The sequence below is a fragment of the Anguilla rostrata genome, chromosome 8 (assembly GCF_018555375.3).
Source record: "Anguilla rostrata isolate EN2019 chromosome 8, ASM1855537v3, whole genome shotgun sequence".
NCBI classification, from domain to species: Eukaryota; Metazoa; Chordata; class Actinopteri; order Anguilliformes; family Anguillidae; genus Anguilla; species Anguilla rostrata.
In genome coordinates this window covers 38,168,067-38,193,908 of record NC_057940.1, presented here as the reverse complement: position 1 = coordinate 38,193,908, position 25,842 = coordinate 38,168,067, and the positions used below count along the sequence as shown (strand labels likewise).

At 44.8% G+C, this 25,842-nt stretch overlaps 2 protein-coding genes across 7 annotated transcripts in view; both read left to right on the top strand.

Annotated features, from left to right (window-relative positions):
- Nucleotides 1-16,492, top strand: part of pag1 (phosphoprotein membrane anchor with glycosphingolipid microdomains 1) — a 40,769-nt gene extending 24,277 nt beyond the window's left edge. For all 6 annotated transcript variants that reach the window (XM_064348170.1, XM_064348169.1, XM_064348168.1 and 3 more), the window contains 7 exons: nt 1,975-2,006; nt 4,339-4,577; nt 4,954-5,005; nt 6,299-6,395; nt 6,623-7,221; nt 12,446-12,505; nt 13,278-16,492. In XM_064348170.1, the coding sequence (XP_064204240.1) occupies nt 4,423-4,577; nt 4,954-5,005; nt 6,299-6,395; nt 6,623-7,221; nt 12,446-12,505; nt 13,278-13,586 (1,272 nt within the window). In that variant the 5' untranslated portion in view covers nt 1,975-2,006; nt 4,339-4,422 and the 3' untranslated portion in view covers nt 13,587-16,492. The remainder of the gene's footprint in view (nt 1-1,974; nt 2,007-4,338; nt 4,578-4,953; nt 5,006-6,298; nt 6,396-6,622; nt 7,222-12,445; nt 12,506-13,277) is intronic.
- Nucleotides 16,493-17,931: 1,439 nt separating this feature from the next.
- The window catches only part of LOC135260352 (zinc finger protein 704-like), a 52,062-nt gene continuing 44,151 nt past the window's right edge, over nt 17,932-25,842 (top strand). The window contains exon 1 of the mRNA XM_064345585.1: nt 17,932-19,093. Within this exon, the coding sequence (XP_064201655.1) occupies nt 18,836-19,093 (258 nt within the window). The 5' untranslated portion in view covers nt 17,932-18,835. The remainder of the gene's footprint in view (nt 19,094-25,842) is intronic.

Below are 25,842 nucleotides of genomic sequence, written 5' to 3'. Positions count from 1 at the left end.
TGATTATTTTCTGCTCTGGTATCGATCTCTCTTCCCTGTGAGCTCCGTCTGGACTGCACACATTACACACCAGCACGATGGCATAGCCTTCTGTTCTGAATGTTACTGCGTCTTGTTAAAATGACAGTAGTACTGTGTAACTGCGGTATAGTTGCAGTACTCTTAAAGCAATAATAAATGAATGCTTATACAGTGTTGTGAAAATGTATTTACCCCTTTCCTGATTTTCTCTATTATTGCATATTCGTCAACTGCAACCAAACTTCCTATAATTAGATATCAGTCTTTCACATCGCTGTGGATGAATTTTAGCCCGCTAGTCTTTGCAGAACTGCTTTAATTCAGACAAATTGGTAGGTTTTCCAGCATAAACGGCTCATTTCAGGGCCTGCCACAGTATCTCTGTTGGGTTCAAGTCAGGTCTTTGAATATTACCAAGCTAAAACTTACATTTTGTTTCTTTTCAGCCATTGAGATGTGGATTTGCTTTTGTGTTTTCGATCATCACATTTTCCCCAAAAAGCTTGGGGGATCATCCAGGTGCTTTTTTTGTAAACGTGAGACAAGCATTGGTTAGCAGTGGTGTTCGCCTTGCTGCTCTCCCATGCATCCCATTTTAGCCAGGTCATGAACACTGACCTTAGCTGAGGCTAGAGAGGCCTGCAGCTCTTTGGATGCTCTTCAGGGATCTTTTGTGACTTCCTGGATGAGTTGTCGCTACGCCCTTGGAGAGGTTTTGGCAGGCCGGCCACTGAAAATTCACCACCGTTCCAGTTGTTTTCCATTTGGAAATTATGGCTCTCACTGTGATTCACGTTCCAGAGCCTTCTAAATGACTTTGTAACCCTTTCCAGGCTGATATATTTCAACAACTTTTTTTTCCCTCATCTCTTCTGGAATTTCCTTTCACCGTGGCATCGTGTGCTTGTAGAAACTTTGTGGTGAAACTTCGCACTGATGGTAAGGATCAGTATGGCTGAGGTTCAGGATCAACAGGGCTGGCTGCAATAAAGCCGCTGCTTTAGCTGTGTTCAAACAGATAAATCTAATTATCAAAGTTGATATGATGGTTGATAGAGTAACTAAGGTGGCTGTTGCTTTTTCAGATGGGTGATATGGGTATGTGACTTTTTCATTAGATAAAAGTAATTATTTTTAAAATGCATTTTTACATTTACTCAGTTTCCCTTTGTCTAATATTATATTCTGTTGAACGATTTGAAACCTTTCAGTGTGATAAATATGCAATAAAGGAGGAAATCAGGAAATACTTTTTCAAGGCACTGTATAATGGGCAAGGAGTCAACATTCTCTTACTGCATCGTGTGTTTGCTGCATCCATAAATAAATCAATTTAAAAACTCCCATTTTTACACTAGAGCAAGGGCACTGCAACAGGATTAGACCCAAAGCACCGTGGCCTGGGGCAGTGTCTCATAAACAAAACCGTGGCTCGTTTCCCTTCCACCCTGCACCTCTTGGCACCTGTACACCAGTTTTTCTTTTGCACTACGAACAATTACTTTTTGCTTTCTGTGAAAATGTTGCCATTTTCCTAAGAAAATCTCTGTCTCTGTACGGTGTACTCTTGAGTGTGTGTGTGTGTGTGTGTGTGTTTTACGCTTGTCCGATGTGGTTTTGACCGGACCAGAGATGAGATGCTCTTCGAATTGGGACCGTGGGAGAGTAGCTCATTTTGCCTGTTTTTTTTTTTTTTGACGTGCGTGCCTGTCGCCGGGGGCAGCTGGGAGGGAGCGAGCGCTTTGTCACGCCTCCCAGGGAAGTGGCTGTTCTCCGCGCCGTGGATTAGCGCTGGGGTTATGTCTCCCATGATATAATGCCATTATGATGTCATGCTGGTGTTAAGCCAACGCATTTACTATGCCATGCCGAACCTGTCATGAGAGGCTGTGTCGTGTTTTACGGTTCACTCCCAAGGGTGGCTCATGTTTCTTTCTGTTTGTTTATCTGCAGGAAAAGAAGTCTAAAGAACTCCTGCCATCAAGGTATGGTTCTCTTTTTTTTTTTGCAAGTACTTCTTAATTGTTGTTTTGACTTGTGCGTTAGGGGATTGCTGGGTGATTTGTGTTCATTATTTTATAATATCAATATTGGTGTTTTGATGGGTCACTCAGTTTGAAATGATGTATTTTGGAAAATGTATACTGTGGCTTCTGGATAACACCTTAAAGCTTTCCATGAATGTGAACGTTATAGGATCTTTTTTAAAAGTCAACATCTATTTGAAAATGCATCCCCAAGGAAAGTGTTCACTTGGATGCATTAACCATACACCAGGTCACGTGGCCTCGGTAGCGCTGAGTTATCTATATGGCGCAATTCCCGACCTATCCTCTTGTTTCATTTTTATTTCTCTCAGCGAACAACTCAAGGTGCCTTTTCAGCCATTGGCAGTTGCTTATTCAGGGAAATCTGTATTGCCCGTCTAAATGTAATTAATTCAGTCTCGGTGATATAGCAGCACCATTAGAATATGATTTGTTTTACAGACTCTATTCGCGTTCTCGAATGTGACCGTTCCAGAATGTCTCCTTGGAATCAGAGCCGGGTAGTGTTTGAGTATTTATTTTCGCATACCCTTGTCAATGCAAAGTTTCGTACACATAGCACCGGGGGAAACAACCGACGCTTCCATCGCCGACAGCCACATTTGCATAGGGTCCACTGGCTCACAAAGGGCTTTTTCAGAGCGCATGCAGAGAAACCTCATGGGACTCACAGTCGCAGACTCCATCGGCATGCGCTCCGTGCCGCCAGCTCTGTGGGCCGCATATTGTCGAGTCGTTACTCTCTGACCCCATTGCGTTCTGTGTGTTCTTCTGCGGTCTTCTGTCCTCTGTCTGCGGGAGAAAAGGGATTCCCTTCTGCCGAAGTGCATCGCTGCCTAGTGCTTCCTGATTATCGGAAGTTTTTTTCGCTAGTAAATGCCGCAAAAATAAAAATTAAAAAATAAAATAAATCAATAAATAAAAAACAATGAGACGGTGAGCACACATTGTACCAAGCTGGAGAGCTAGTCGTCTGATTCTTATCTCTCTATTCAATCCGTAGAGGTGTGGCACGGTCGCCTTGCCCCCCTCCCGGTAGAAAATAATGCAGGACGGGGGCCTGATTTAATTTGGCATGCCTTCGGGCAGATTTCAGAAATGGTCTATACGAAGGTTATTTTTCAAGTGCGAACAGCTCAGATCAGCACTCTGTTATTCTTCAATAGAGTGAACTGCAGTGGACCGAGTTGTTTTTGCACAGCACAGTGATGCATTGTTTTGCCGCGGCGGGAAGATTCAGGAGGATTTTTTTGTTGCCTGGGCTGCCCCCTGGTGGTGAAACTTCACGCACCTTACGGAATTCCGCATCATCATCATACGTGAAGAGTATCGTTTTGTGAACAAATACCGCCACAGATTAAGTTGAGTGTTATTGCGTGTGTTACAGCTTGGGTAGACGGTACCTGTGTTTCAACGAGTTGTTCATGTAGCCAATCATAGACATTGGGTCACACAGATAAATAAAATGTCTGAATATTTTTTTAACTTAAAACTATTAATTCACTGATTAATCAGGGGTACATGCAGACCCTATGACCCCAATGTAGTCACGTACGTTGGGGTATACACTTTGTCAAATGTGTAGTGCTTTAAATAGTTATTTGCAATCACTTTCTGAGCAAGTTAATTATAGAACATTGCATTACAGGCATTTAGCAGACACTCTTATCCAGAGCGACTTACACAACTTTTTACATATATATAAACGCACCCTTTGTTTTTTACTGGAAGCAGACCAACGTAATAGACCGACACTTACCTTGGTAATCCATCAAATTAAACTGAATGATGTATTAAGATTGCAAGTGAGTAACAGTGGGAGCAGTGCCCAGGCAAAGTGCTTTCAGGTGCTTTTTACCCTCACTGGAGGGAGGAAAACTTTCCAGCAGGCAAATAATCATGAGCAATGCTGTCTGTTCTCAGGACAGTACATGCAGTAGGTTTATATCATTGTCTCCTATGGTAAACATTGGAACTGTCTGGCATATTCTCAGAACAAATGGCCACACCTGTGTTACATTACATTACAGGCATTTAGCAGACGCTGTTATCCAGAGCGACTTACACAACGTTTACATAGCATTTACATTGCATCCATTTGTACAGCTGGATATATACTGAAGCATTAAGGTGCAGCAACGCTCAAGGATACAACGGCAGTGCTCTACCTGGGAATCGAACCTGTGACCAGCTCCTTACCCGTTGTACTACACTGCCGCGTTCTCTGACGTTTAAAATTTCAGCGTTACCCTCTGTTACACCCCTCCAGGGCGGTGACCCCCCCCCCCCCCACGTGCCGTGAGGCTGCCGACCCGGAGCGCCCCCTGCAGATGAGTGTGGCCCACTGCGCGCGATGGCTCCTTTGCTGAGTGGTGCGTGGGGCTCGGGTGTGGCGGAGGTCACGGGGGCGGCGGGCAGCGGGCAGCTGGCCCTGGTGGGCACCATCGCTGCCCTCGCTGCCTTCCTGCTCATCTCCCTGCTCTTAATGCTGTGCGCCAGCTGCCAGGGGTGAGTGCCTCTGTGCCGCGTGTGACCTTCACCGTTGCATTTCCTGTCTGTGCCACTGCTGGATGTGTATTTTAAACCTTTTCTTTCACAGTGTGGTTGAGGTGTTGTATTGCCATTGCTGTTGGTTTGATCCGTTGTACTGTAGTTTGTAACCTGAGTTTATTACCTTAGCGTAGCATTGCTAATGTCAGTGAAGGGAATTAAGCGCACGTTCCTGTACCCCGTTGTACATGTGAGCTTGAATCTGGGGGAACGCACAGATCTGTGTCTTTGTTCTGCTGGGTTTCTAACCATGGCACTGTGTGTGCCACAGTGTGTGCCAGAGTTAGAACGCCTAACCCTAAGCCTAACAGCTGATGTTTCTGTGTGTTTCTAGACAAAAGAAAAAAAGCCTGCCAACTGGGGACCATGAGAACCTGATGAATGGGGTGTGTATTACTCTGAGCAAGGACAGAGCTCGCAGCTTTGACTGCATTTTGAATAACAAACTCAAGGCAACTGCATTTTTTTGTGCATATTTGCGTGTAATAGTAAAAGTGGGGTTGTAGTCTTGTGCAACCTGGACTCTGAGCAGACCAGCACACGCATGCATGTTCCTCTTTGCTTCACACATTTGTTGGGTGTGTGTCACACATACACACACACACACACACACAGACCAAAGGCAGATAGAGACACATAGGCACACACTTACACTGCATACACACGCCTGCACACGTCTACACTCGTAAACACACACACACGCGCACGCACTCACAGATTCAAACCCACATTCCATGCATGCTGCACACGCTCCTCTCCCACACACCCAATGCTGCTGCACGGCACTGTGGGTAGAATCTCATGTTTCACTCGCAGATACTATCCCCCTGAAAAAGAGAACTTCGCACATCATTGTGACTTGATGATTTAACAGCTAACCACACTGAAAGGCCAGCCGTGGGAAGCAGGAGATATGTTCACAGTTGGTCTCACTTTGATGCACATAAAGCGCATCAGGTTGGATGCACTTTTTCATTCACATAAACGTTTTCTTTTGATTGCATTTTCCTGCAATGAAACCACTTGAAAAATCTATTTTTTTTCCAACAACAAAAAAACACAGCTTTATTAATAACTGTGATAAATTATATAGTCACATGCCCCATGCAAAGAGCAAAATTCAATAAAATATTTGTCACCCAGTGACAGTCACATCAATCATTAATGCACATTTATAACTATATTTATAAAAATATATTTTTTGCATCGCAGACTTCCATTAATAATACATATTGTACCTGCATACTGTCATTTTCTCTCTAATTCTGGTATCGTGCTATAAAAATAACATTAGACCTTTTTTGTCAACCAGCTATAAAATGTAAACACACACACACAAATATATATATTTCTGTATATGTATGTGTGTTTGTCCTTAATACTGAGTCCTTGACAATTGAAGTTTGTTCTTTTACAAAATGATTGTTTCTATTCAAAATCAGTGTTCCTCAGTATCCTCACAGCAGCCGGTTCCTGAAGGGGCCACTAGGTGGCAGCACAGAGCTACACTAGTTCACTTGCACGTCGGCTGAAAATCCAAACAAAGACCTGTAGACTGCAGCAGCTTCCCTGGCGGCGGATGCGACGATGTCATCGTTCGCAGCGCTAACAAAGGGGCGCCGTGCTGTTGATCCCAGCCAGTCTGGGAACCTCAGTGACCGAAGGCGCTCTCTCCCCAGGTGTCGGAGAGGGAGGCGTTCAGCCAGTCTGTCGACAGCCCCGCGACCGACATGGTGGCCAGCAGCTCCCAGAACGGGCCGCTGACCTGCGGTACAGGTGAAAATCCCCTTTGTGTGTCAGCCGGGGTTCTGATGCAGGCTTCTGTAAACAGGTGCCTGGTGGGATCCGTGTTCCATTAAGATACAGTGTGTTTGAAGGTGTAGCTGGGCTCACATTAATCCAGTGTGTCAGCATGGGGGAGCGGGCTGCTTTCAGTGGCTTTAAATGACAGTTTGGCTTGTGCTGGGCTGGTAGTGAGCGGGGCTCTCGTCCTCCACACGCAGTTCTCTCAGAGGACACGCTGGACACCAGTCCTCACCTCTCGGAGGAGATGCTGTCCAGCCAGTCTGAGCTGAGGTCCTCCAAGTGCCACCAGGACCGCGAGCTTCCCAGCATCCCCCCCAACAGCGCCCTGGACGAGGCAGGGGCGGGGGCGGCGGCGGGGGCGGGGGCGGACCCGCAGGCCTCCGCGGGGGACGGGACGTACGAGGTGGTGAAGGAGACGGCGTCCCGCGACGTGAGCGTGGAGGACTCCCTGTACGAGACAGTCAAGGAGCTGAAGGGCTCGGGCTCCCAGGGCCTGGCCAACGGCACGTCGGCCTCCAGCCTGTCCGACGCGGCCCCGCCCATCCCCAACGGCCGCCTGAGCCCCGCCAGCCCGGGCAGGGCGCCCCTGCAGGCGGGGGACGAGTACGCGTCCGTGGACCTCAACAAGAAGAGCCGCTACAGCGCCGACCTGGAGGCCCGGCGGGCCGCCGAGGCCCCGCCCCCGCCCGAGGAGGAGGAGGAGGAGCAGCCGCCGCCCATCCCGGACAAGGTGCTGGACGAGAACGACAACCAGGAGACGCCCCTTCTGCTGGGGGCGGGGCTGGAGAACGGCGAGGTGAGCTCTGCCCCAGAGCAACAGTGCTGGGGGGGGGGGGGGGGGGGGGTGACCAAGGGTTTATTTTTTATATGACCCCCCCCCCAACATATTAATTCACATAATTATTCAACATAATAGTTTAGTCAGGTAGTATATTCTATATATTGTGATACAGTACAGCATAGCATTGTTTTGAAATAATTAGCTATTATATTGCCTTGTTTGCAATGAATTTAATGATTCCCATTCCCCAACCTGTTTCTAAAGACCCCCCACCCCCCCTTCACACACGTACACACCTTCCTTGCTCCTCACATAAATGAGCACACACCCTGTTCCCAAGCGCTGAAAAATTGACAACATAAATAACGAACGAATAACGGAAATAATAGGCCTGCCAATAATTATGGTGACAATTGCGCTAATTGGGTGTTTTCAGGTGCGTGGCGTGAAGATACCCAAACGTTTTATCTGCAGCGGCTCCTTTGTGTTCGGACATGTGATTCGGTCGGGGAAGGAGCGAGGAGATTCAGAGCGCTTTTTTCCTTAGTTATTATCTTCTAAGCTGCCTACACGGCATCGCCGGTAGAATACAAATGAAGGCGTCTGTCTTGGAGAGCAAAGCGCTGGCAGACTGAACTCCTGACTGCCCTCCCGGCGTCTCCCAGCGTGGGGCGTCTCTGCAGCGCGCCGCGATCTATCACCCGGCTCCTCGGTCGCCACGGCTACGCTTTCTAGGAAGCGGAGTCTTTGTTTACGCGAATCGCGGTCCTTTGTGTCGTTCTTCGGGGATCGCCCGGCTACCTGCGCCGTTAGCCTTTTCTTGCCAGTTAGCTAATTAGTCATAAAAACCGCGTTTTTACGCCGCCTCATGGCAGTATGGGACCGCATGCTGAATCGGGGTCACCACCACCCGACCCCAATTCCACGTGCGAATGGGAAGTCAGCAGACGTGTTTGCCGCCTCCCTGCATCGCTACCTGGTTATATATTACGTTAAAGCCCCCGTGGAGCTGTTCGTCCAAGGTCTTAACTGCATCTAATTGGGACCGTTGTTGTGTTTTCTCTCATTAGGGGAATGTGCGCGGTGTTTGTATGCAGAGTGCTTTGTTAGGCTGATTGGAGAACCGTGGATACAGCTGTCGCCCCGCTGTGCTGTGACAGCGAATGAGCGTGTGGGGTCACCCTGGCGTGGGGTGGGGTGTTTTTTGGAGGGGTGTCGGGGGGGCGCTAAATCAGTCTGTTCTTGTGTGACGGGCGCTGTAAACCTCCACTGACGATTGTGCACACTGGAGATATTTGTGGGTCGAATATTACAGCTCTAATTTACTCTGGCAGAACTGTAGTAGCCTAGCATAGAGAGTTTTTGCAGTAATGCATCCACGGAGCCAAAATAGATGTGAAAATATGCTATCCGCTGTATTGGCACATGCATCAATCCAGAGTGTACACAGCAATCCAGAAAATGCTCATCGATCCAGTATATTTCTAAACTGCAGATAGGACTATTATGACAGGCCATTTAGCCTATCGTAGCTTGTCATCTAAAATGATGATAACAAACTATGTATGCAATTTTCTTCCATTAAGAACAACAAAAAACCAACCGCAATGAATACAGTAGTAATATTAACCAATATGACTTGCGACAGCCATAGAAACAATTATAATGTATAGTAGATTAAGATTTATGGATCTTATTCAGATCTTCCTGTGTTATTTAATTTAACGTAACATTTTAGCCAATCGTACTTTCATTTGTAGGCTACAATTTATTTTCAGATACAGAACACATGTACATCTTCTCAATACACACAGCATTCATGCAGACGTCTATATCACACGCTTAAATCCAATGGACACACATTTTACACAGAGAACCAGGAGTCAGACAGAGATTAGCAATGCAGAATGCACAGGGACACTGAGTACACTGACAACCATAACAGGTACTGGGTTTAAGGACTGTGTTCTATCTAATTGTTCTATCGTGCCTCCTTATATTTAATGCAAAATAAATATTGCTGGAAAAATAATGCAAGACTTAGAAAATAAATTATGACCACCTCATATAGACTATAGTGCATACATACAGCGACGTAAGAGCTGTAATTATGTCTTGTGAACTGCGTGAGCTTAGCCTTTCAGTTTTTAAGTGGAAATCTGGATTGATTTATTGAGTGGGCAGCGGGATGTTCAGCAGACGCACATATGGTGCTCATATCGGGGTGAAGGAATACGGGGAACCCCTGCCACGCTACATGCAGCGCACCCGCCGAGATCACAGATCCGTAATACATCTAATTTAATGCATTTAAATACATTCAGGATACACACGGAGCTTTCGCGCGCGGTACGCCCAGCCCCGCTTCCCAGCCACACGCCGGGTTCGCCTCAATCAGCCACCTGGCGCACGGGCGGCACGCGAGTCTACGGCAGTCACGCGTAGATGAATAACTCGCGCAGAGATATAATTTATTTTTGTGTCTTTGTTTTATTTTTTTTGTATTTTGTCCTGTGTTTTGTAATGGTGTGGGCAGGTCCCCTGGATAATTTCTATTGTGTAGCTGGGAGGCAGTACTAGATATATGGCACTCCGGGGATATCTGGCCGAAATCGCGAGGCTCCCCCGCCGTGCCACTTTCTGGCCTGTTGTCCTCTTTAGCTCTGGCCCTCTCCGCTTGCCCCCTGTCTGTCTCACGTCAGTCTTCCTCGTCAGGCAGCTGTCATGTTCGGTATCCTACCTGTCATTCCTCCACGAGTGCACCTGACGTTCAGCCGCATATCACAACGGCAGAGCTTAATGTCACATATCGCAACAGCAGAGCTTAATACGACGTATATCATAACAGCAGGATGAAAGAGCTTAAGAGCCGCGCGCGAGCGAGTTCTCCCACCGCACCCGCGTGCCACTGCAGAGGGGCTCTTTTAATTAATAACGGGTTTTTCGAAGCAGATGACGGGAAGGCAGCTGGTCCGAGGTGGCCTCATATGGGACCTCGCTCTCAGGTCACGTGACAGGAAGTAAATGCAAAATTGCGAGGTGAGATGGGATTCTCGCCAAGGTGCATTCCCGGGCTTCAGGACCATTAAATTAATTGGCTTGCTAATTAAACAAAGAGGAAAGATGCAGATGCTGCAGCGAATATGCGTCCTCAGAGTAATCATAAACATCTCTTAAAATGCTCTGATGCTCAATCATGGCCTGAACCAGTGGAATTATTAGGCTGTTTATTCCAGGCTGTCCTCTTTTCCCGGATACTCATTAGCCTCTTCCACAGGTTCACCAGAGGCCATTTACCCACCTGTCTGAAATACACAACATGCTCTGTGTGTAGCTTTCAAACCTTTATTCAGCTAGGCTCATTTTAAAATATACGTATATAGCTAGCTGTTGCAGAAGCAGTAGTAATTCAATGTAGCCTACTGTCTCTTCAAAGTAATGTTTTAGTTTTATTTCAAGTGTGGAAGTGAAACGCTTTGTTGTGTGTGTCGTTTGTTTCTGAACAGCTCGCTGTTGCTAGTGGCTTTGCAAGCTGGAATCGTTTTGACACCTCGTACCAGGGTGTGAAAAGCTTGAGTGATATCTTAAAGGGCGTGACTGTGAACCAACCATAGCTATTTCAGTTGATTTGCGCTGACTTGTGAAGGGCCTTTACCCTCAATTCAGCGGAAGGAAACAAGCTATTTCACTCGCTGCGATTGAACGTAATTGTTTATGAGTGACACAGGCTTGGCGATTTGAACACTGTCGGTGGAATAATGGCCTATCAGCCCACGCAGAGGGCGTAGAACTGGGATGCTGGAAATGGCATAATGTGATCTGAGCGGATGTGTTAGCGTAGCGATGGGGACGGTGTGGCAGCGCGGCCGGATTCGGCCACGGTGGCGTTCCGGAGTGGTTTCCTCAGAATACCGAGCGGCAGCTCTCTCCGAGCGCAGACCGAGCCGCCGGGAGCGCGATTATGCGTGATGTCAGCTGTGTCATGTGACCTTTTTCCCCCTCCTTCCACCAGTGGAAACAAAGAGCCGCTCTGTGCCCTGCTCTCCATCCTCTCCCTTATCACCCATACGAGCGGGCCTTAGCGGCATGGGACCGCCCTCCGCCACTCCGCTGGGTCGGCGTGTGATGCCGCCCGCTCCTGATTGGAGGCTCCAGTGTTTCACGCGAGCAAAGCTTTAAGCGTGAGTGATGTAGGATGCTAGACTTTCTTTGGGGTTATGGATTTGATCAAATTATTATTGTTTTCTCACAATTAATAGCCTACGTGTCCCATAGAAGCCATTCTGAATTCAGTTGGCAATAAAATGCTCTTTTCTAGTTGCTTTCAGTCATCAGCGATCAACGCCTCAAAAGCGTTTGAAAAAATGCTGTTGAAAGATCCTGTCGTTTTGCATCCGAAACGCTGCAGTTTTACAGCAAGGCGTTCCCGTGCGATTTACTCCAGTGTAAGATGAACTGATAGGGGAAGCGTGGCAGGGGGGGCGATCGGTACGGCGGGTGGAATAGAGACGTCAGCGCGGGGCTGACAGGGAGGCGGGTAAAGTTCTCAAACCGCCGCGCGGTTGATCAAACGTTCGCGGGGCGTGGGATCGCGGCCTCCACGGACAGCCGCGCGTACCCCGCCTGGAGGAAGTTCAACCGCTTCTCAGTGAATGTTTAAAGAGACCCTTTAATTATTAATGGTTCCCTTCTGTTTAATTCCTTCTGCTACAGAGTAGTACAGTATGCTGTACACAGCACCAAGGCTGCATATTAGCTATCTATCTATCTCTGCTCTGTCAGTGTTCATTCACCTTTTAAAAGGAGAAGACATTGAGTTTCACTCCAATATTGATTTCTGTGGTGGTTTTACGTACCATATGGGTATACTGACTTATTGCCCTTATTTTAATTTAAAATCAACTAAACGCGTCGTAATCCTTCGCCTGTGAATTGGTTTTCCTGTTTCCTTCTGTTATGTTTGCAGAATTTCCAGATCAAAAGCGATTGCCGGCGTGCATTGCTAATGGTTTCAATTAGTAGCTCCTCCATAATTAATTGGCGGCAACATTTTACCACTGTGTAAATATACAACCATTTCAGCGCATAAATGCTTCAAGAAGCTAGCAGACCGTATAATAATTGGCTCAACCGGAGGGCCTTAAATCTATTTAGTGTCCTCCAGTGCACCGCGTAGGGATTTTTGCTAAATTAAAAAATGTCACTTAACTGCTGTGTCTTTTTTTAAACGCTTGAGCAGATAAACAGTCCGCTGTCTCCTACCCTCGGACAGGAGAACGACCAGCTCTCTGAGAATGAGGTGGGTATTTGGTCCCGTCCCTGTCCTGTCCTGTCCTCCTAAGCTGGAGAACGCCCCCCCCCACCTACCTACTGTACCCACCCCCCTCCCCTTTCTGTGACCTGTACAGCTAGCTGAGGTGTTATTTTGGCCGTTCGCACATCCAGCGTCATTACTGCTCGTACCCTTGCAATGACCTCTCGAGAAACAGAAGGGGGGGTGGGTGTGATATATAGGCCTCTGCCTCTCATGCCCTGCCAAGCCGTCTGCAGCCTGCCAGCTCTCCCCGCGCTCCGAGTCCCTGGCCTGTCACGGCCACCCCTGTCACCACCTGTCCTGGAAACGCCGTGAGCTGCAGGCGTCCGGCCAGCGATGACAGGCAGGCCGGCCCCGGCCCAATAACACTGGGCCCCGCCTCAGACCCCGCCCCCTGTCCCTCACCGCCCCGCCCACTCCCCACTGCCGTTCAGCCCGCATCTGTTTGCATTGTTAGAATACTAAATAAAGTTATTAAGCATGTCCTAAACCATATATATAGTTTAAGAGTAGTTTAGAGCGGTGCAGTCCTCTGACCCGTGTGGTGTAGAACCAAAACTGAATTCTTATTACTGGCTGGCAAACTGTTTACAAACGTAAGTCATACAGAACGAAAACTAATAGTGAACTGTGGTAATTAAGTAATAATGTGCTTGATAATTGCTTTCTCGCTGGATAAACGGACCCATGAAATAAAGTGTGGCCATTGAAGTGCATGAGTGTCGCACGGTGACGCATTCTCGCCCGTTGCTTCCAGCTGTCCGCCATGTATTCGTCGGTGACGAAGACCGCCGCCGCGGAGAAGGAGGACGACTACAGCAGCATCGGCGAGATCAACGGCCTGCTGGCCGGGTCCACGTCCAGCGACCTGTACGCCTCCGTGAAGGACGTTTACGCGCAGCCCGACGCCGAGGCCCCGCCCCTGGACCCCGCCTACGAGACCATCGGGATCCCGAAGGCGGGGGGCGGGGGCTCGGCCTCGGGACCGGAGGAGCCGGCCCACAGGGAGCCCGACTACGAGAGCGTGGGCGAGGTGGAGCTCACCAGGGAGATCTCCCGGCTCTGACTGCAGCGCGCCTGGCCCCGCCCTCCCTTTCTGCAGGCTCCGCCCACTGCCCTCGGACCTCGCTCTCAACCGCCGCCTCACACAAATTCTTTCTGGACTTTTCGGGGGGCTGGGGGGGGGGGTCTGCCTTTGATGTTGTGTGTCTCAGTCCCTTTTTTCTGTCGGAAAGGTCACGGTAATGTGAGGCTTGTGTCAGCACGGCTGCCCAGTGGTCTAAGTTCATTTGTGTTGTGCGTTTTTGGTGACTCCTGTTTGTGCTGGTAATGTGGGGTTGCGGGAAAAGTTGCTCCAAAGTTGCTGTGGGTTTATTTCTGCATTCAGACCAGTGCTGAACGAATGCAGTCTTGTGGGCTGCAGAAGAGGACAGTTTGTCCTAACGGGCATAGATTCATAGGGAACTATAGGAAACACACCCAGTGGGAGAAAAAGAGACCCTTCCCTCTGTAACCACCCTGGGGTTATTTCCAACTTCATGTCATAACTGAGAGGCAACTAGAGTATATTTAAAGTAAGTTTTTTTTATTTTTGAGATATTTGATTTTATTTTAAGGAAAAACAAGAGACAAACTCAAAGTGAGAGTTTTCTCTATTCAGACCTGAAATACCGGCCAACTTTGCACATGTATTGTGGCTTTAAATGTTTTTCAGAATATTTTTTATTTCTAAAAAACCTTGATAAGCACAATACCTGTCCTGTGTTCTGATTGGCTGGGAGTGTTTATATTGAGGTTCTGTTTTATCTGTGATGCGCAGCAGCTATCTTGGAAGCCTGTACTTTCATTGTCTAATTGAAATCATCTTTCCAGTGGTAGGCCACAGACCTGGTGATACAGGATCAGTTGATTTTTGAAAAGTAACAAAAACATACCAAACCCCAATTCTCAAGGCCTGTTGCTGGCAAGACAAGGTATCACATTATGGAACATCTTTATTTCTTTCTAAGACTTTGTGGACATTTTAATGTGATTAGGCTTGAAAGATGAGCAGCTGGCTGAAGCACACTGCAAAGGTACGCATATGACCCTAGGTGACCTTGTATTGTAGCTGACTCACTATAGACATTATAAATGAACTGAGTCACTGAATACTTCATTTCTACAGCTTTAAATAGCATTCAGTTAAGAAAGTGTATTTGTTTTTAAAAAACTGCTTTTTGCTATCGGCAGCATCTTATTGTTATATGAACTATGAAAAAAGTTAAAGGCCTTACCAGCCACACATCAAGGTTTGGTAAGGCTCTGAGCATATTTGTTCATGCTGACATTGGAATCTTGTGATTTGTTTGTGTGTGTGTTTTTAGTAGCTCACAGGATTTTTTTATCTTGTTCTGAATGTTAATATTATCTGTCACCGTAAGTAATCACAAAATTATTTGGTAATCTGACGGTGTTTAATAACTTGTACCTTCATTTTATTTTTATTTAACCTTTTGCTTATATTGGGTACGTGTATGGTGGTCATGTTGAAGGACTCTTATGCACAGTGGAAGTTTTGGTACTGCAGCACAAGCCCCTGCAAGTTTGTCTTGTTAAAACGGCACTTAAAATGTCAGATTTAATTATTTTTCTGTCATACATACCCGCTGTTCTCACAGAGATGCGTGCATGTATCGGATGATGACAACAGGCCAAAAGAGGCCTGTGTCTTTTTGCAGAATAGTATTTTTTTCAGTTATTGCAAGGATTTACATTAGCTTCCTCGTTATTAAACAACCTTCACATCTGTCTATTCATGTTCACATGGGAACAGTGTATTCAGTTGTACCTCCGTGATAGGCTATCCGCTAACTGCAGTGAGGACAGAACAGCACATGCTGTTTGCAGTCTATTATACTGTAATTTATAGTTAATATCTTTTGAAACGATCATATTTTATAGAATAGTGGCAACTGTAAGACGCATGGCATACTGGTTTGACTGACAGAATAGTTTTGAGACGGAGGTCAACAGCTCATTAAAATTTGCCACGTGGGGGTGTATTGAGCCCTGTTGAAAAGCAGTAAAATAACATATATAAGCTACTGATATTTGTTTCTGTCTTTAAATCCAGTGTAGTTCCTCTTCTAGTGACTTCAATCCAGTCGTGGTACATTCTATCGGTGCAAAGCAGTTGCCATGTTTAAATGTGTTGGCAGGCATTTTTGAATATGCAGGTACTTTTATTTAAATATAAATATATATTTAATTGCTGTTGTTGAACATTTAAACTTTGTATTCTCTGCTTCAAGCTATCTGAATGCACATTGATATTTGAAAATAAGCATTGTAGAACTGCTGTAAGGTGCTATGACAAGAAAAGAAATGTAGTGCTTACATACAATATGTATGTCTTCTTTTCAGTATAGAGTACACGCATTACCGCAGCTGTCATCAATTTAGACCATTGTTATGGCATTTGTCTGATATTAAATAGACAAAGCGACGTCAGACTGAATTACCCAGTATTAGTGCAAATCTGCATTATGGAGGCAGTACATTTCAACCATTAACTGTCCTCAGAAAAATGGAAGCTTGCGTCTGAGATTTTATATGCGTTTTATAGGGAGTAAATCTCTTTGTGATTAATATTTATGAAAAAAAAATGACTCCCTCGCTCTATTCACGTGCCCTCTGATTATTCCATGCAGTGAAGTAATGCAATCCTTTAAACTTAATGATGTTCATGGAAGTGCCATAAATTGTTTTTTTATGATCTGTCAGAGGTGAGCATCGCTATCAGATTTTACAAGGTACCACATGCAGCGCTGTACGCAGGCTTTGCATGCCGTGAGCTGCTGGTGCAGCGTACATGAGGGTCAGAGAGAAGACCGGAAAAACAGGGAGCGCCACGGCTGCTAGCACCAGGAAACGGTCCAGCCTGTTTATCAAACTACCTATTCGAATAAAGAATGTACATACTTAAAGAAACTGCCGCAAGGTTTCGCTTTTTCCCCTTTGTGTGTGTGTGTGTGTGTGTGTGTGTGTGTGTTGGGGGAGAGGGGTCCTGTTCTTGAAGTATCCAGAAAATAAATTCAGTATCAACTGTAATCAGTACAAAGCATTATTCTTATTTTCTGAATATTTAAACAGAATTTGTGGGCTTCTGGTATACAAATGTAGTAATTGAATATTAATGGCAAAGATTAAAAGCCATTACATACAAAATAAATGTTGCACTTCTGAAAATGGTGAGAGTATCCTTGAACTGTTAGGTGACATGTATAAGCAAGATGCCTGCTCTCATTTTATAGTACTGGTATAGTATTGTTTGTCTATTTAAAATGTGATGCCACACCAGCACAATGCCCTTCTTTGGAGTTTTTCAGATTTGGAAAAGATGCTTACACCACATAGGCAATTCCCACATTGTTAAAAAAATAATAAAATCTTCAAAATAATAATATCAACACGGTGAGACTGAGAGGTTGGGAAGAATATGGTTGGACAGGGACTGGAGTAAATGACAGGGGACACGTATAGAGAGGAAGATTTTGTAAGGTGCCTCAGTACCAGTACTGCAACACATCACTGCTGAAGACAAATTAAATGTACAGCTAGCATTACCAAGGTCCCTCTGTGCTAGTGAACGATGGATGGGTGGCGATGGTGAAAGTCCAGTAAAAAAGATAAAAAGTTTCAGTTCCGTTGATGGATGCGTGAGAAATAAATTACTCGAGATAAGCAGCTGCGTTTGGCTTTACGGCACCATATTTATAAATTGAACAATGTGTAGTGTCGATGTAAATACTTTTTGGTGTAAAAATACACAAACTTTGATATATCAACTAGAGGGATAGATCCTATATGTCCTGGATTAAGGACAACATTGATTCTTCCACAGATACATAACTGCTGTTCCTTACGGCAAATTAATTTCTAAAGGTAACTTTAAACACGTCTTGCTTTTTATATGTAGGATCAATTTCGCTAATTAACTAGTAACTAATCTAACTTGAAATTCATTCATTTTTTCTATTCTGGACTAGATTACCCCCGTCACCCACAGTTAATTCTCCAAATGATTTTTTTAATGTTTCGTTTTTTTTTTTTTTTTAATTCAGGAATATTTGGGATCATTGAGAGAGCACGACAAAGGAAACCAATGGATTTGGTAGCTTAATTAAAAACGTAATTTCTCTCTAAATGCTGTATTAACATGAGGCAAATTAAGTTTGAAAAATAATAATGTGGGACAAGCAAAAAAATCTTCGTTCTATTGCTACATAGCGTATACTCCTGGTTCTGCTATTTTGTTTCCTTTCCGCGTTTTACTGATTTCCCCAAATTTGCTGACCTTCAGCAAATACCGTATTATAATGCCATATCGTTTGGCTCGTAGCAGTTCATTCATGGCCAAAGCCTCCTGCCGCGAAAGCTCGGCCTCACGAGGGATCTTTGTTTTGTTCCAGTGCACTCCGATTCTCGCTATTTTCACCCCTCCCAATGCTCTCCTTTCTCTCGCTATCATTGCGTCATTGTTTTGAATGGAACTTCCTTCCCATCTTATGTTACCACTGTTAGGAGGGAAACTGGCATTTCATCTCCGTAAAGGGAGAGTAAAATAGTGGAGGCGTGTGCTTCATCAGCCAATCGTAACGCTCGGTGGCCGCGAGACCGCACATGTTTACAGGCAGCATTCTGCCGGTAGAGGCACGGACACCAGTGAAACCTCTGCGGAATGGATTTCACTTGCAGAATCCGGAGTTGATCAGCTTTGAGATCGCATCGTATTTTCTCCGTGAAACTTGCTTTTGTTGATTATTACGTTACAAAGACACATTTTGCAACTCTTTTTTGTCATTGCAATTGTTTCGGTTTGTTATTCGGTGTTAAGATGGCCCTTCGCTCCGAAAAATAATGAAATCCTTTCCGTGATTTTCCTGCTACTAGCGAGCTTAAGGGAACGGCTACAGGAAAACAAACAGGTCGAATGAAGAAAGATCGGTGGCCGGTCGAATGAAGAGGTTGACAGGCTGTGTGGAGTTCTGCACTGCAAGCGTTCGAAGGCTGCGTTTTTATATTGTTTTTACATTTGGTAGCTAGCAACGCTTTCGACTTGATCTTCTGCAATTACGTTTTATTTGAAGTTGGAGCGAACCTAATCGCTAGCTTGCAAGCTATGTTATCACTCGCCAACGTTCACTTGGTGCTTTTAGATCATAGTCCGTCTGCTGCAGGATTTTGTTATTTTGATGCATTGACTTGCGATTTAAAAGTCGACGTTTTCGGCCGCCATTGAATAGTTAACGGTCCGTATTTGAGGGAAACGTTATGCATTCTAGGCGTCTGGTGAAGCGTTCTATCCTCGGGAGCCGAGTTTATGCGCCTAGCCCGACGGGAGACGGGGCTGTGATCACAGGAGTGGTGCAGGCTGTCAAACAGGAAAACAAGGATGCTTCGACTGGACCTCGCCGAAACGTGTACACGGTGCTGATGCAAGACGGAAGCCTGAAAGAGTATTCCGAAGACGAGATTGCAGTGGGCCCCGCTCAGATGACTGCAAAAGGACCGCTGAAGTCTAGCTTGAAGGTGGGTAGAATCGCTGTTTTGTTGTGCTTCTTCAGTGCAGAACCACTCAGTGATTGGTGCTTAGTATTACATTATTTGGCTGCAGGTATCTTGCTGCAGATTTGTCAGCCAACCCACCGCAGCAATTCTTCTCTGGGATGCAGGCTAATGCATATAAATATACGATTGTTGGGACACCACAGTGAAGAGATATAATTTAAGAAATAAAAAACAATGGTCTTGCGTTGACGAATTGCTTCGGAATGTATTGTGACAGGGCCCGCGCGCTGTTTATCTGACCTAGTAGGAGGCGGTACAGCGCAGGCAAACAAACAATCTCTGCAGTATTCTGTACGATGCGCTGTTGTTGCTTGCCAGCAAGCTACTGCTCTGTTTTTTGTTAGTCCCACCCGTGATTCATTTTGGCATGGTATACTGTTCTCCTAGACTGGATTTGTTATTCCAGTTTCGTCTCAACGTAAAAAAGGATTTTAGCTTTATAATTTTATGCTCCAGTCGTCAAATTATCTATCCCAATTGTATACACACAATAAGAAACAGCATCATATTTGTAGTTAGTAATCTGTTTTATTAGGAATATGATACAATGAGCATGTACCTTCCGTATTCCCACTATTAATTTTTTAAATAATAAAGTCCCCAGTTGCACAAATGGAGACGCATAGCTACAGTAGGTTATCCAAACAAAGAAAACTCGCTGAAGGACCAAAGAAAGGCATCAATCAAATGAAATACACTAAAATTAGTGAACTACAATGCCCATCCACGTATTTTGCAAAGTATACGATACTATACTTCCGTCGTTCCCAACCTTGGTTCTGGGAATCCCCTGTGTATGCTGGTTTTTGTTCCAACCTCAATTGCAGTCCTAGAATTTTAATAAGCTGTTAATTTTTCTTAATTAGGTGCTTTTCATGTTTAGAGGAAACACAATTATTTAACTGATTAGGTCTATTTAATTACTTGAAAGAGCGAAAAAAAATATTTTACTGGTCAAATTAAAGACTGAGGTGATTCAGTAGGGTCCTATTTGGTGAAAGCGTGGACACACGCCCACCAAAACAAACCATATGGTAGATAATGAGGAATTTGGAGACAAAGCAAATGACAATGAACCAAACCTGCTTTGGGTTAAGTTTAATGAAAAATTCTGACAGAACTTAAAACACGTGTGTTCAACATCCCAGCCTAATTAGGAGACTATTGATTCACCTCAGTCATTAATTTGAATCCGTTAAAAAAAATTGTTACTTCTTTTTATGTAATTGTTTGCAGTGTAGCTCAATAAGCACAATGTGAACATGGGAATTCTATTCTTCATGGCATGCATAGCTATTTCTGACATAATGTGGCTTTAGTGGATAAAAAATCCCTCTGAACAAGAAAAGCTCCAAATCACTAAAAATTAACGGGTTGTTAAAATTTTGGGATTGCAACTGTGGTTGGCCCGAAAACCAAGTATACACAGGGAATCCCCAGAGCCAAGGTCGGGAACAACTGTAGTATAGTATCGTTTACTTAAGAAAATATGTGAATGGACATTGTTGTTCACTCGTTTTAGGGGATTTTATTTGATTAATGCCTTGTTGAGTTGGGAACCTGGCTTACTTAGCTGAATGCAGAAGATACATTCCCAATTACCATGTGCTTGTGAATACGTTACAACCTTTTGTTATTAAAATGTATGTTGTGTATGTTTTCGGTGTGATTATGATATAATCCATTGTTCGTTTCCAAAACATTAAAACAACATTTTTTCAAAATGCCTTTCAAACCCTGTAAAGTATGTGAAAGTGCAACCGAGTGAATCGTCCAAGAACAGCTGCTGTGGTGCAGAAACAGCTCTTTGCAAAGGACATGTTTTAAGAATCTGTGGCTCTGGCAATCTGCCCAGAATGCCAAATGAGACCCATTCAGCTCCAGCATTGCCACTTGTTGACTTGGTTTGTGTGCTGAGGGGGGCAGAAGGGGGAGGAGTGGGAGGGGGAGGGGCAGGGGGAGTGGGGTGGCGGGATGGATGGGGGGGGCATTTGGGTTGTCCCACATACAGCTCTGCCTTCAAGCTCAGAAAGGCATCCTCCTGTTCTGTCGCGGGTTCTTACATGACGCTGAATCAAACGCTCTGAGGACTTTGAGAGTATTTGGTTGGGATGGAAATTGGCTGGATGCCATTTGCATGTGATGAGGTTGTGCTTAATTGTGATGCTCAAACGCTCATACTGAATCATTTTCAGCATTACATGGCCTTTGTAAATAATTCATTTGTAAGAATTATGTAAGGACATTTTGAGCTTTCCGCCTGGACATATTTTGAGGCGACAGTGCTGGACAGGAGTATCAGTGTTGCAGGATGATGGGCCTTTGGTTTTGCAATAATGGACAAAGCGGTCAAACGTACTGTAGCATAATGGTAGGCACAGGTCCCTTCAGCGCAGAGTGGTGGCACAATAGCTGTCTGCTCTTACACGAGGGATTATGGGTTTTGTCCTTCCTGTTGCCGCCAGGTCTCATTTTGGCACCCTGCCTGTGAGCTTTCTTGGATGTAGGCAATCCAAGAGAATTGAGGCATTGAATTTCCATATGTTTTAAAGCTTTTAAACAGAAGAAACTCATGTTTAAAAAAATAAAAAAAAAGTATAATCCTCGGGTAATAAAAAAGTATGAGATTCTGTATAGTTCATAAAACATTAAGAGACAAATAAAAGAGACTCTCAATTCAGAGAGATTTGCAGTGGGAGAAAAACAGAATTGAAACCTGACTCTCCTTCCCCCAGCCTTTGACTCGCATAACTCTCAATTCTTTCACAATGTAGCCATTAGAAATTGTTTATTGGCTTCATTGTCATAACTATTCACTGCATGAGTTGCCCCCCCCCTCCCCAGAAGGCTTTGCTGTGAGGCCTCCATCAGGCTACATGTATGCAGTAGTTCTTGATTACTTCTCAATATCAAAGCGCACATTTAACAAAGACCACTTAGCAACATTTTTTGTGGGGATTCAGAGTAAATATGTGCCTGTTTAGCTTTGCCGTGCTCTGCAGAAGCGGAGATCCTGTCATTGCCATCGATTCCCACATACAAGCAGCTAACAGACAGACCGCCGAAAGTGCCGCGACTGTCAAAGCAGTGCCCTCATCTTTTCAGCGGTGAGGACGGCATGCTGGTGTGGGCTCAGAAGTGTCTTCACACACCTGCTGGTTCACACAATGCACAGGCTTTTTTTAAAAGTCAAATAAAGGAAGTCGCCTACATGGAGAGGGCTGACACGTGAGCTTTGCAGTGTGAAAAACACTAGTTTTGATTTCCATTTATCAAAAATGTTTCCATTTTAAAATTATGAATTGTGTTTGTCGTTTTTGGTGCTTGAGGATTCAAAACATAAGTACCCGCGCGGGTCCAGATCAAGGTTTGGGTACCGGTGCTGGTTTTTTGGAGCAACTGTAAACTTCTGAAAAATGTAAAATCCTATTTAAACTACTGAAAATGCATTTTTCAGCAGTGCTTAACAATTGTAACAGTATTTAGTTATGTTGCTGTACTGACCATTGTGTCATAAGCTGGATGGCCAGTTGAGCTATAGGCTGTTTATTTGTTACTGATGGTTTATATGAATGGCTTGTAAAGTACTGGCCTTTATTTCCAAATTTCTTGGCTTGAGTCAAAGAAAGACTTGCATTTGACTGCATTGGCATTAATCAATCTTGGCATCTGTTGAACTGGAGCATCTTTGTCAAAGATGAATTTGTACTGGTGAACATTTTACATGTGTTGTTTAAGGAATATTTTACAGATTTTGTTATTCCCTACTCAGGTTCATCGTGATCGATGATCGTACCTCATTTAGAAATGGAACTCTCTAATGTGCAGTGCTATAGGCTGTGTGTTAACTCCTTGGAGCTCTGCAGGTTAGCCAAAGAGAATAATCTTCAGTTCATAGTATCATAGTAACAGCGTTGTTTGCTTTGGCATGGGTTTGCATCTCTTTGGCCAATTTTAACATTCTTTAAGTAAAGATGTATGGTATGAAGCTAGGTCGATCCGTATGTCTGTGATGAATTTGCGTAGGAGGCTTGTGTCCACTCTGCAGCCTCGTAGCAAGGGTGTGTGGGCATGCTGTGGAGAGCAGGTGTGTGGAGCGAGCTGTGGGCTTTGTGTCAACACTGCTGCAGAAAGACAAGCAATAAAATGTCCCCTTTTGATCTTCGTGTTCCATTACAGCAATGTGCATGTTATCTCACTCTTTAAGAGTTAGCCATAGGCGGGGGCATCAATCATTACCGTTCAAACAGCATGGATTTGGTAAACATTTTCAGAATTTTTCCTGAATGGTTAAACATTCATTTGTTGTATATTTTTCTTTCGGCAACCATAACAAGCAGTCTCCAAGCGTTGCTATTACTGTAGTTCAGTTTTAAGGCTCAGACTCCACCTCCCATAAGCCCTTCAGCGAGACATTGACACTTTTCACGTTGGTGGTGCGTTTAAAACCGAGTGCAAACCTAGGTTTTAAACATAGCAGATTTTACGAAATGACATCATTTGGCGGTGATCGTATTGGAAATGGAATTCACTGTAAAGGCAGAGCGCTACAGCAGTAGGATGTGGCCCAGAGGAAAAGATGGCCACCCCATAGCATGGCTTAGCAATGTTCAGGTTTCCAGTGTCTTCTTCAGTGGCACTGTCTGACAAACCAAGCCCTAAACGAGCCCAGCAAAGCTTGTGCTGGTCCGTAAGTTAAAGCTGTAGGCCCTGTAGTTGCAGACCCTGACTGAAACCTCTCCGTGCTGGACTGTGAAGAGGAACGTGACGCAGTGTAGTGCCATATTCAGCCAAAGCACTAGTTCTTAGTGCGGACATGCGCCCAGCGGTCCAAAATAAATATCAGTCCAGACGGTTGAGTGGATGCAGAATTTATAGGGATACACAATATAGAAATTCTGGGGCCAATGTCAATAAACAGTATTTGTCTGGCCATATTGGGCGATGTCGATGCCTCCCCCTTTAACATTATAGCACAAATGCAAACTGCAGCCAAGTTTCCACATTAGTGGACAAAGTTGATGAGCGCAGACACAAAGTTATGAAAGAAAAATGTATCATATTTTATTTGTGTAACAAAAAAATATACACATAAAACTTTCTTACTTTCTCATTGAGCAGAGAGCATGAGATTGGAGAGCGAGTCTGTATAACTGCTTGTGAGTTTGGCTGGTAAAAATGATACATTAAACCATTTACAGCATCAGCGGCTCATCAAATCCATCGCCTCTTTGGAGCTTGTATGTTGCTGTATCATTGGTCATAATCACAATTGGTCATAATAGTTTAATGGCTGATACCGATACGTCGGTTCTGTGCAATATTCAGCCAATAGCGATAGCCTACAACTCCGATATTACGGTGCATCTCTAATAATTGGCCATAGCACTGCCCTGGGAGGTAGAGCTTTATTCTCTGCCTCGTCTCACAGTAGTAGCAGTTCCTCTTTGCAGTTGGTCACCCGTGGCCTGCCTGCCAGAGTTCCAGCGATTGTGCAGTCCTCCAGCACAGCAAGTGGAGCCCAGCTGGGGTTGAGAGTGAAAAGAAGCAGGGGACCTCCTGTGCATTCTTCTGAACTGATGAAGGACATGGCAGCAATGAGACAAGCCTGCAGTTACACCTGGGCGCTCACAATTGGGAAAGAAAGAAAGCATTCAACAAAGCAAAGTTGACTGGTTGAACTACGGAGGAGGGGGGGAGGTTATTATATAGACTTATATAATAAGTATATGTTCGTTTTACCTAAAATGAGTTATCTTTAGCTAGCATCAATGGAGATTCATTTGGGCGTTGCTGAGGGGGATGCAGGCAAATATAAATAGGCAAGTGAGGAAAAGTTCAGACACAAATGTTTGTTGTTTGGAGTCATTACTATTCAACTCCATTTAGTTGAAGTTCAAAGAAGTGTATTTTATTATTTATGAACACATTACACAACTACATTAGGCGAGTAACTGCCCTGAAACTGAGGCGTTAACTAATAGGCCTCCATAGATCTTCACGGCAGACTCATCTGCGTACGGTGGTTTTCTCCGCTGACCCCAGTGCAGAGCAGACATTCATTTGCAGTGAAGAGGAACGCACGAGACCACGCAGGATTGCCGCGTACAAAGTGCTCATTGTGGAGACGTCGCTGATTCAGCTCGCCGGTGAAATGCGCGCGGTTCCAGTTACGCGTCTAGAGGAAAGCTGAGGAGACCGGGTGAAGGTAAACCCCTAGCTATGCGGCGCGTTTGCCAGAATACTTGCTCCCAGAATCGCCGTTAGCCTAGTTGGGTTTTAATGCTGCTATTGCCAGCGCCACAGCGAAGGCTTTTATATCTTTGCCGTTTGGTTTTTAAAAGGCGATTGGAACAATTGCTGGCTGAAGTAACTCACAAAAAAAATGCTCTTTACGAAGCTGCTAGTCCTGTAGGCCCAGATGTATCCATCATAAGAGCGCCTTGCATTTGTCCACAGATCTAGAGACTGCATAACGTTACGGTGTCTCTAGTTGTTCACCGTTCAGACAGCGGTGTTCCTGTAGCCTGAATTAAGTCTCTATATTAATTAATCTGTTTTTTTATTTATTTGCATATATGTATTTGTTTTGTATTTGATTCCAATAGTAATGTTTGATTTTTTTGCACTTTGGTCTAAACAGCAAGCTAGCTATTAATCCACAGCTATTTCTGTCCATTTTACCAGCTGTTCAGTTTCATGTCCTGTTT